The sequence below is a fragment of the Dicentrarchus labrax genome, unplaced genomic scaffold (genome assembly GCF_905237075.1).
Source record: "Dicentrarchus labrax unplaced genomic scaffold, dlabrax2021, whole genome shotgun sequence".
NCBI lineage: Eukaryota > Metazoa > Chordata > Actinopteri > Moronidae > Dicentrarchus > Dicentrarchus labrax.
This window is the reverse complement of record NW_026136720.1, coordinates 27,884,231-27,896,594: the sequence shown is the minus strand read 5'-3', so window position 1 is coordinate 27,896,594 and position 12,364 is coordinate 27,884,231. Positions and strand designations below refer to the sequence as shown.

General features: G+C 40.5%; 1 protein-coding gene and 1 long non-coding RNA gene across 2 annotated transcripts in view; one reads left to right on the top strand and one right to left on the bottom strand.

Moving 5' to 3' along the window:
- The window catches only part of zfpm1 (zinc finger protein, FOG family member 1), a 112,596-nt gene that overhangs the window by 61,031 nt on the left and 39,201 nt on the right, over positions 1–12,364 (top strand). The window contains exon 3 of the mRNA XM_051383136.1: positions 1,212–1,349. Within this exon, the coding sequence (XP_051239096.1) occupies positions 1,212–1,349 (138 nt within the window). The remainder of the gene's footprint in view (positions 1–1,211; positions 1,350–12,364) is intronic.
- Positions 1–12,364, bottom strand: part of LOC127353823 (uncharacterized) — a 140,681-nt gene that overhangs the window by 122,549 nt on the left and 5,768 nt on the right. The window lies entirely within an intron of this gene.

Genomic DNA, 12,364 nt, shown 5'->3' with positions numbered 1-12,364 from the left:
TTTCTATCCTGCAACAAGTTAGTTTGGGGAGGGTACTTTAATCATGAACTCCATTACACAACACTTACTGCCTGGCTGCATTTGGAACAGAATTAAATAATTTACAGAAGCGCATTTAGAATCCAGTTTTCTTTTAAATAGTTCCCTCGTCTGTCAACCACAATGTCCGCTGGGCAAAATCTGGGTCACTTTATTTTGTTGTAACTACAGTGAACGTTTTTTAGTCAGATTAATAGCAACCTGTTTGTGATCCGTTTCCATGCAGTCAGCTTTTGAGTCACCCTAACCCTTGGCCTGATGATGATGCAAGACCAGAGAACAAGAAAAGAGAGATCTTCAGCTCAGATAGCCTGAGGTGCTGTGATGTAACTATTAATCTAATCTAACTAATCATGAGTCCCGCTAATAGGGAGGGACCCAACAGTGTGATGAACCGGCTGATACCAGCTGCACAGGCAAAGTTCAGGGTTCACATATGCACGCCGGATAAACACATCATACACACACACACACACACACACACACACACACACACACACACACACACACACACACACACACACACACACATTCAAATTCACACTCACACAGCTCCGGCCACGTGCAGAACCACACACAGATCTCTTTGATCAGCGAGCAGGAGGCTGTGTAATCATCTTGATCAATGGCGGGGGTATCAATGCTGATTAGAGGAACACAGACAGCCTCAGTCTCTGCTGAAGGTGACAGGCCGAGGGGGATGAAGGGGGTGGGGGGTGGTAGATGGAAAGATAGAGGAGAAGACGAGCACAATGAGATCCACCTCCATTCAGTGAGGAGAAAGCGAGGGAAGGAGGAAGAGAGAATGAAAAGCTGGAAGAGGACGGATTGGAATAGGCAACGTAAAGAGCAAACTGAAGGTAAAAGACGATGTTTCTGATGAGTCTTTGATTCAGCGGAGTTGCACTGAGAATCAAAGGGTCCATCTCTGCGTGGCGAGGTGTTGTGTTACACGGCTCAGGCAGTCATTTCACCGCCGCCTTTGATCAACAGACAGGAACAGTCGCTGCCCAGACACACACAGACACATATATGCACATTCTGACACGCATGTAGCTTTCCATCGATGACGCGGGTTCGAAGGCCGACGCTGAAGTTTCATATTGAAGATGCCAGGAGTTGATGTTATGTTTGAGTGTGTTTAAATGCGACTGTTTCTGTCCTGTAACCAGAGCCCAGGACGCAAGACTCTCGAGGAGGCCCAGACGATGAAGACGAGGGCGGGGAGGAGCGAGGTTCGACACACAGCGGCAGGGAGGAGCAAGAGGAGGGCGTGGAAGAGGAGGAGGTGTTACACTGGAAGGGTCCAGGTCAGTATGCTCACAGGCATTCCCTACAGCCACTAAACATGTACCATTCTGAACTTACTGAAACACATGTACTGAAGCAAAACTAAAGTGAACCATGGTCTGAGTGGAAGAATCATTCTAATATTTGGTTCTTTCAAAAACGTTCACCTATATGTTACAGAAGATGTTATAGGTGGAGTGGCATGTATGCGCGCATTGATGATGACTGTTAGTGCCTGGTTACCTGCCTGAACAAAAATCTAATGACCGACTTTAGAACTCTGCTGCCTGGGTTTTAACCAGAACCAAGAAACACAATCACATAACTCCTGTTTTAGTCCCTTTACACTGGATCCTATTATGTCTTGTGTAAGGCTCTTCGTGGCCTCTCGCCCTGCTATATCTCCGACCTATTAGTACTGTACGTGGCGGCTCTTACTTTGAGATCCTCAAGCAGAGGTCTATTCCAGAGGCCTGGCTAAAAACGAAAGGGGACAGAGCATTTTCAGTCAGAAGCTCTGGAACAAGTCTTTGGAGAGCCTTTCCTGATTTCACTTTTAATTATATTTTAGATGCATTTCTAATGACTCCTACCTGTATGCTAAATACATAGAAACAAGGTCTACAGCAAAGTAGCTGGAGCTTTACAGTTGCTTTAGTTCTTTACTGTAGTGTAGTTACACTGCACCTGATTTCACACAAGGCTTATTCAGGTCCCTTTTTATTTTAAGGAGTTCAATATATTCATATTAAACATGATAAATGAAGCTAAAGAAATCTAATCCTCCATGTTTTGGCTTCGGAAATGATTACACTTTATGTAACATTAGTCTTGAGGGAAAGATCACACAGAAGACAACAAATTTAAAGATCCAGTGTGTAACATTTAGGAGGGTCTATTGGCAACAATAGAATATAATATTCATAGGTATTTCATTGACAGTATAATTAGTGGCGAGAAATTACAGGTCTGTGAAGTGAATGCAATGAGAAAGTCTTAAACCTGCGTCATATTTAATGGCCACCAGGGGGCAACTCCATTGGCTGGAAAAAAGCGGGATAGCATGCATGTTTTATGGAGAAATTAGCTGAATTCTGACTTGATTTATGAGCTCAGTGAACAGTCTCCTAATGAGTTTATAGTCTCAGTCTCTAGTTTCAGTCTTCTTCCATACAGCATGATGTTCATTTAGTAAATGATGGTCCCATTTAGAGTAAAATAGACCATAAAGCAGGATATGCTTTAGGGCGTGGCTACCTTGTGATTGACAGGTCATTCTCAGTGAGTTTGTCCAGCTCAACGCACCAAACTCAGATCACACTGTCAAACTAGGCAGTGCTGATCAGATATGAATCCAGATTCTGTTACTGTGTTGACTGTTTCTCTCTTAAAACCGTTTCAGAAACATATTCTGCTAGATGCCAGTACATCCTACACACTGGACCTTTAAAATCTCTGTGGTGTGCTCCATAATGGTTTAAAAAGACTACTCCAACATACAATCATTTTAGCTCTTAACATGCTCTCAAGTGGATCTAACCAGCCCTGTATGGTTGTGTCTGTGTGTCCGTGTGTGATGTTCTTCTGTGTCACGTCTTTGGAGCATCTTTTGGGGTCCGTCGTGTTGTTCTACTGTTCTCCCTGAACATGAGAAGGGAATGTGACAGGCCAGGGAAAAATTTATTCAAGACGTAACAAAAACACACACACACACACACACACTCACACATGGCTAAGAGGAGATAACAAGTAAATCGCCATAATTTTATTATTTATTTCCTCTCTTATCGAGGTTTGTTTGGTTATTTATTTCTCTCTGTCTGTTGTCTTCAATGAGTTAAACAATGCAAGAAGATTACCGCACTATCTTGCATTATTTCCTTTTCAAGCTGCACACGTTTTATGTACGTCTGAGCATGTGTGTGTACGCGGTGTTTGAGTGTGTGTATGTTTACTAGAGTGTGTGTGTGTGTGTGTGTGTGTGTGTGTGTGTGTGTGTGTGTGTGTGTGTGCATGTGTATTTTAATTCTTCTGGTGAGGAAGAGAGGATGTGTTCATTATCGTCCTGTCCCAGCCTCGTCCCTTTAACAGTAATTGGAGCGATATTAATTGCCGCGCTGTGGCTGGTTGATGGTAGCACCATGATGCTGCACTGATAGGGCCCTTCGCTTTTTTTTTCTTTCTCCTTCCTTCTCTCCTCCTCACTAAACTAACTGCTGGGCGAGCGAGGCAGAGGGATGGAGGAGCGGGGAGGGAGGAAGGGGGGGCGGGGGGAGAATAAGGGAGAGAGATAGCCCCTCTATCAGCTCCGGAGCAGGCGCTGTCTTTATCAGGAGCACGATTGGCAAAAAGGAAACTTTGACCGGTCTGAATTTTTCTCTTATCGTCAACCCCCCTCTCCTCCACCTCCCCTTCCTCCCTCCCTCCCTCCCTCCCTCCCTCCATCCATCCACCTTCTCCTCCTCTGGTCTCTCCATCACCACTAACGGCCCCCTCCTTCCTCTCCATCCTCCTACCCCCCCCCCCAACAGCATACATCTCCCCCTCTTTTTCCTCCATCTTTTTATTGTTTCTTCTTCATCTTTGTCCTGCATGTCACGTTGGGACTGGAGTAACTGGTTAATGTGATCTTGTTCATACAAAATGTTCACCCTGTATCAGACGTTTTCCCATAAACAGATGAGGGGAAAAGTGTGTATTAGCAGGGATGGAAATAAACAGGGTGTTATCTCCTCTGGGAGTGTTGGCATTCCACTCGTTTCTCACTGTTGTTGCCTTTTAGACACTTGTGCTCCTGGGAAGTTTCTAGCTTTTCATCTCATGGGGTTTGTTTGCTTTAAGACCAATCATGCCAGTGGTCCTGTAGTGTCACTACAAGCTTAAGGCACAACACCTTGTGTGTGTCACATGCTATTTCATTTTTTCACCACTCAAAAGTTGGGATGGGGTCATCTGCCACAAAAGCTTGATTGGTAAGAGTCAGGTGGCTGAGAGGATATATAATCATTTTTACATGGAGAACAAAATGCTGTACAATGGTTCAACCAGACTGCCAACTGAAAGAGAAAGAGACAACAATCCCTTTGAGCCGCAGTTAAAAATGAATATAAGAAATTAACACTTAACATCAAAATCTGTTTGTGTCAAGAGCACAATAGTGTCTCTAACGAGCTGGAATTAAGAGGGCATGTTGCTTTTGCGAAGATATTCTTAAAAGTTTTGGTCCAGGTTAGCACGATTTAAATTTCATGAACTGACAGATCACAATTTAAACCTTTAAGAAGAATCTTGGAACCTTGGTGCTATCTAGCGAACCAGCCCATGTTTTTCACCAGTTTTGAGCGAACCATTGTAATCCAGGATGCATAATTACCAGAGGGCACTGCACAGTGCATAGCTACCTGTGGAATGTAACACAGCCACTTTGTTTCCCAAGGAAGAGCTGCTATCTTTTAGTTCGAGGGGAACCAACCTTTCAGGGTCCAAACCAATTTAGTTTCGGTCAAAACGGTTCAATACTAGGTGCACGAAACGGAACGGAACCGGTCTCCTGTTGGTGGAAAAGACCTATCAGTAGACTGCAGAGGGCCCAAACATATTTAGTGCCCAGTTGCCCCGTTGTGGTTCAGTAATGATCTTTGGTCACTTAACCTCTTCTGGACTGTAAACAAACTCATAATGGAAGGTATTTGTGGGACATAAAATCTTTAAAAACAGTATTCTCCTCTGCCATGCATGTAGTTTATTTTCTTCCTACTTTTAGTGTTACAGGAAAGAGCAAAGCTTTGAAGTGTCACATTTCAGACCAACATCACTCTTAAGCTGATATTTCAGTCATAACTTTGCTCTTAACACTTTACTGTTAAACATTTGCCACTTTTCCCTCTTTCAAATGACTGAAAATCAGTTTCACGGTATATCACAATATTTTTTCATAAGATTTTTTTTGTCTTTGTTTTTTTGGCATGACTGGACCTTCATATAGGTTTATAGTGACTTATTTAACTGTCAGAAGTACATAGACTATAAAAAACATTTTAATGCCATTTTGCATGTGCAGAATGTAAACCTTTTTACTGTGCAAACTGCAATGTAGTAAAAAAGACAACAACGTTAACATTGCTTCCTTTTCAATACAAAATGTTCAAAGAGATATTTCTCCGAGTTCTATTTCATAAGTAAGAAACAAATGAATTGCAGTAGTTGTTTCAGATATGGCCTTATATGGAAAATTCACATCAAATGGGAAATTGAAACCCCAACACTAGTGAGCTGTCAGTCGGACAAAATTAGCAATTTCAAGCAACTTTGGGCTTTGGGATTTTCTGACCTCTCTGACCTCAATTAATTGATTAATCTGAAATATATTGATGTTCTGTCCCTATTAAGTATTTGCATCCCTAACAGTAGGTTTGCAAGTTTGAATCAATTATAATTGTAGAAATCACTAAACCAAAACAATATTTTTATTGGCAATTAATCTTTAGAATATTTTCTCCACAAACTGATGAACTGTTTTGTCTTCTAAGTGTCAGAAAATATGACAAAATGCGCATAATTTCTCACTTGCCCACTGTGACTATTAAAATAGCTTGTTTTATCTGACGGGAAATTTCAATACAATTTACTTTGACGTGTGACATCGAAAAATCCTCACATTTCGGGACCCAGAAACAGAGAACTTTGGCATTTTTGCTCGAAAAACGACTGACGCAATACGAAACTCGTTGCCCATTAATAGACTGATCAGTCAATAAAGTAGCCATTGCAGCTCTAGTGGAAAGAAATCTCAAGGAGTAAAAGGGGTATTAAAGTCTTTAATTGGTCACTCTGAGGCTGTTAAATACTGTGTGCTGCAAAGCTTCTCCAAATGTGTTCCTTTAAAGAAAGAACAGTTCTAGACGTGTGTTATATTCATACAGTATGTTCATTTTTCACATTTTTGCAATATATTCTCTTTTTCCTCATCTTTTCTCTAGTCTACACCTCGTTTTCTTTTCATCCTTTTCATGTCTTCTTTCCTGTCTCTTCATTGACAATCAGCATACTTCTGTACCTCTGTCCATTAGTATATATGCAGTATTAAGTTCTATATAGCCTACAGCGTGCACAAATCTTTTACTTGCAGTCTCATGTATATACAAAGTCTAAATTTATTGAATATTAATCTACTAATTACATTTCAGAAGTTACAAAAAATATGATTTATTCTAGTTTGAAATACAATAATTCCTAGATATGGAAATTGTAATTTCCCTCTCCGTGCACAGTTTGCGTTCTAACCTTCTGATAATAATCTCTTAATTTATTCAAATAATTTGTTCAAATAATTCTTTGTCGCAGTCATTATTATTGTTCAGACGGACTGATATTAACATAAAACAGAGCAAACAACAACAGAACATGTTAATTCATCCTCTCTGCAAGTCTTTTCCTTCTTGCTGAAAGATAATACAGTTCATTACCGGACACAACGTTTTTCAATCCACTTGTTTGACACTGTCTGCTCAGTGTGTAATGAGCTGTGTGTGTCAATCTGAGTAAATTCCTTAGTCATAGATGATAGTCAATTCTTTTTGTGTTTTTTTTTCTATTCCTTCTCTCTCTTTTTTACCATTTTCTGCCAACAGTGGCTAACAAAACACTGTCTTTGTGGCTTCTATTGATAGGGGAAAAAAATTAAAGAGATGATAAACTTGGAATGGATTAGAGGCTTCAGCAATTTTCAGTTTCTTTTCTCCAATGTGTCTTAAAACAATCAAGATGATGGGGTGTGTGTGTGTGTGTGTGTGTGTGTGTGTGTGTGTGTGTGTGTGTGTGTGTGTGTGTGTGTGTGTGTGTGTGTGTGTGTGTGTGTGTGTGTGTGTGTGTGTGTGTGTGTGTGTGTGTGTGTGTGTGTCAGTTTGATGAGGGTGCGTGGTGGCATGGTGTCTAGGAGAAGTCTAGGTGGGAGCTGGTCCCTATCAGGGATGGCATGATATGCTAAAGCCGCCTTTTTAATCTACACTGTGTCCATACTGCATGATATGCAAAATAAATTATGAAGAGAAGAGAGAAAAAAACCTATCTTTTGAATGACCTTGCAGGCTGGAGGGTTCGATATTTTCTCCCTCGCTGCTTAAAATTCTTGATATGCAAATGAGTGTCACAGTAATCCCTTGTCATTCGCTGGCTGGCTGGCTGGCGGTCCGCTCAGATTCTCTCCTTTCAGTACTGTGTATGAATCCATTGTCAGTGGCCATCCCTAAATGGTGAATTTATATCCAAAATAGCTGAAAAATCCACAAGTTTCTAAATTAGAATTTGCTAATAAAAACGCTTTCTTGAAGAAGGAGAGTGTTCAGTAGTGATTAGACTGGGATGATAGAGGAGAAAGGGTGACGTCATTGTCATCTGGGAAACCTCAGACAGGACAGTACATGTACCTTAGGGCAACTTTGGAGTCAGCCCCCTGGGCTTTACACGGGGCTGCAAAGCCTTCTGTATTTTAAGAGGTGTTTAGTTTAGATCATTATCAAAGATCCAAACTTTGAAGACTTAAGTCTGCTAAACAGCCTCGTCCTGCATCGACTATTTTTACAAAAATTATACTGCAGCTTTAATAAATGAATAATATTTGCACAGTCATAGATTCTGGAATTGTAATGAGGTAGAAGGAGTAGATGTCTTTAAGGATTTAATGTTGGAATTCAACCTTTTCTGTGGAAAAAATACATCAGACACAGCAGACTATTTGTCATCGAGCCATACTTTTAGCCCTGCTCAAAAAATCCCGAACCCAAAACCGGTTAAAAAAAAAAGAGAAAAACAATTCAATTTAATACCACATAGTTCAATCTTCTATGTTTTCAACAACTATGTATATTTGTTTAGAGAGAAATCGCTGAATTAACATTACACAGATTTTAAGCTTTTGATTTTAAACTGAAAAGCATATTCACTTTCCCAACAGGACCCAACAGTTTTCATCAATCTTTTGAGTTATGGCAACCTCTAATGAAATCATGTTCAACAAATACTACATTGAGTTAGGGGAACTACCTTTTCCTCTACATTCAAAGGTATGTTTAAATACCACTTGTAGTATAAACACAAGTTTTTAAGTTGATGAGGCTATCTTGTACCAGTATGTCAACACAACTCATCAAAATAATCTTTGCAACTTGAAAGGTTTATCTAAATCACTATATTAGATATTTTACCTTGCAGCCATGGATTTATTTAAGTGGTGACAATAGGTCCAGTGAATTACTTTTTAGAATGCATGTGTTAGACATTCATTATCTTTTTTTATTTCAAACTGTATCCATGCTTCCATTAGCAGTAAAAAGTGAACCGCTAGTAATGGAGCATCCTGGTATTCCACCCAATCAAAGAATTTGCCCAAATCCTTCCTCTTTCCAGCCTTCTAGTGTGACATGTTTGGCAAAGAATGTCCTCTCCGGGCTGTCCAATCACACCTTCTGACAGCTCCTCTACTCCAGGGGCCCCGGAAAGCCAGCCGAGCGAGGCAAGTGTTTTCCTGCTTGCCCAGCACTCCTCGCTCCTTATCCTCCCCAACAGAGTTATTTAAATTACCTCAAATAAAGCATTATAATGGCAGACGTAATAATGGTTATTATTATTTACCAGGCACAGTGTGTGTGTATGTGTGTGTGTAGAGGGTGGGTGTCGGGTTATCATACAGCAGTTAATTATAATGGAGCAAGAAGGCACACTATATGCATATTATCACAGCTGAAAGCCTAATTCATTTGGGTAGAGGGAACGGAGATGTTGACGGTGTCACATTTGCATACTGCGCGTGGCAACCCCCCCCCCGTCCCCGTCCCCGTCCCCGTCACCAACAACTGCACAAGGTGCACCCTCATCACTTTGTCCGCATGTGATAAGACCTTTAGTTCTCAGTTTGATCCATCTAGCCATGGGTGGCTGAATGTAGCAACTGAAGGATAAGATGTTTGTGTAAAAGCTTCCAGTTTTCTGCACTGCTGCTGGTTTGCTCCTTTTTGTGGAGCTACTCATACAAATCAATGACCTCTGAAACGTAATACCTCTAAAGTGTTATCGTTCCTCTAAAATGAGGAGAAATCTAACTGATCTAACGGTGTGTAGCATGTCCATATTGACAAAAGTTTAAACATTTATATTTGTGTAGGCGATCTAACCAGCTTAGGACTCGCTCAGGCAGGCAGCCTGGTGGACTTTAAAGGGTTTTATACATCCAAAGAACTTTATAAAATACACAATAAAATTCAGATCAGGCCTCTATTTGAGACCTGCTTTTATTTGTCAAAATGTGTAGCCACACCAGGCTAGTAAAGGAGACCTGCGTCTAATTGGGACCCTGCTTTTAACTGAAGTGTTACGTCATAAAACCCTGAATATAAGAATCTCCTCACATTTTTAATAAAGTTTGAGTTCCCCTGAGACAGCGCTTAAGCTTGAATATCTGTGTGTGTTGCGTTTCTGTGTGTGTTATCTGTTATCTGGTAAACCAGGAGCATAGACGGTTAACAACCAGCCTCGAGACGAGATGTCATCTCCAGCCTGGTCGGAGGTTATAGGGGGTGAACTTGGGATGGAGGAATGAAGGGTTAGAGAGGGGTTAAGGAGGAGAGGAAGAGAGCAGCGTGAGGGAGGAAGAGAGGCAATAAAGGGATAGGTGAGAAGAAGGTGAGAGAGAGAGAAAGAAAGAGGGAGGAAAACCAAGAGAAGTGGTTTGGAATAAAGAAGTACAATATTGAGTGCAGAGATAACTAATGAAGGGTGAAAGAGGGGTGAAGGTTTAAGGATCAATGAGAGCGAGAGATGAGGGGTGAGAGATTTTAAGAGGTGCAGTTCCGATAGTGAAATTAAAGGTGAGAGAATAGGAAGTGGGTAAGGTTAAGAGATAGAAGGATGAGGGAGATATAATATAAAAAAAATGACAGTCAGGCTATACTGTTGACTCAGGTTTGAGCTGTGCTCTGGTCCTGCTTTGGTTGTTGTCTTCACCGAAGCTCACTGGGAACTGATCAAACTCATGTATCCAAGAACCCTTAAATTGGACAAAATTATGTCATATCAGATGGACTTTTTTGTAGATTATTCATGGAAAATAAGAACCTTGTGAGTGTTCCTATATTTAGCAGGAAAAAGAAGTTGGAGCATGAGTTAATTACTTATTTACAATGCAATATATTACACATGCGCACATTGCAATATCAATTCTGAAACAATAGGATGAAGGACTAAGGACGGGAATAGGTTTGATATGATAAACACCAGGATAATTGTTTAGAAATTAAAATTGAATATTGAAATTGGTTGACACTGACGGCCCTCTAGCCAATAACAAATACTTCATATTTTTCACATCCAACCTCTCATTTTCAGCTGTGCAACTACAATACATTGTTACACATCAACTGTGATCTCCTTTAGAGCAGGGCTGACCCACATCCATCCATCTTTCACACTTTTGGACATATACTGTACTCTCATTCTCTGTCTTCTCTGTAACCTTCCTCCATATCTCGAGCCAGCAGACTCCCCCTGTCTCTCAGGAGGAGGGTGTCCCTGCAAGCACCCTGTCAATTCCACCTGCCAATCAAAGTTGCTTTGAGATGATGATTGGCTGTCATGTGTCCAGAGGGCTTGTCTTGTCAGTGAGGCTGAGATACCTCAGAGTACAGTCTGTGGTTTGAAATGAACTCAGTGGAAGCTCATTTTTGTCCCACAAACAACCGCACAGGGAAAGTTTTGTATATGGGTCAGCATGAATGCATGTTATGGATCCCTATAGTGAATCTAAGATTGTTGTAAGTGAAATAGTCTGTATAAAAACATCTTCTATTTAGTACATTTCCTCTGTTCCTACATGTCAAAGGCTTCACACCAGTTTTATTCAGTGTAAAACTGTCCTCCATTTTAATATTGACAAAATATTAGATTTTATTAGATTTATTAATTTAAACAATTAATCGAATATCTCAATAGTTGTCGATTAATTGTCTGTTAATTGACTAATGTTTAGTCAATTTATCAATTATTAATTAGTCATTTAATAATCAATTAACTGCCTTGGTACTATTAAAGATAACTACTAGCCACTGTTAGTTTGTCAACAACATGGCAAAATGTGGTGTTTGTGAGGTGTGTGTCGTATTAGCGTGTTACAAATCGAAACAGATATATATGAAATAACCAAATGAAAAGGCCTATTTCTTATTACATGTTGAATCATATACTTGACAAATAAAAGGTACTTACTCATATTTGATCATTTTTTCCCATTTATTCAGAACCAAATTTTCAATTCAGCATGTAACAAAATACACGTCTGAGTCTGTGGTTTGTCGTGAGCACTTGACTGTACTTTAGTGGCTCTAATTCATATACTGAAAGAGGTTAGTGGTGACTCAGTCTGTTTTGTGGACTGGTCCATGCGATAGAAGTAGGTCCTCTTTTAGGTATAAACTTTGGCTGGTCCCTTTCTGAGCCCTTCCCCTGTTTGAAATGACCCCGTTCTGTGTTACGTTCACTCTCGTTCATCCCCTCATCTACATTTCCTGCCTGCATCTGCCATGCGATGCAAATCGACATCAAAAAGATGAAAAATATTGCCGTAAAGATTGTCATTTCCAACACAACAAAATAAATGTCATATCTAATATCTATCTAGCATAACTGCATGACTAAAAAAAATATTTTGCAATAAATATTTAGTGCTTGTGTATTACTCATTTGTCTGCTCTGCAGGAAAACAACCATGACCACAATGTCCATGATTTTGTCTCATGAATGAATTTATCAGTTTGCCTTCAACCATTTTCTCTCTCTTAAACTGCAGCACAGAATAGCTCATATACACGAGATCAACCTAAAAACCACCTATGTGCAAGAGTGTATGCAGTGGAAGGTGCTCATGAGGAGCACTTGAAGCCAGCGTCGCCCTCTGCCTCCATCACCCACTCTCGATCTACACCACATATTCTGACTGACACACACACTCCGTCACACACACTCTCCTCTCTCTAGCCTGTCTGTGATG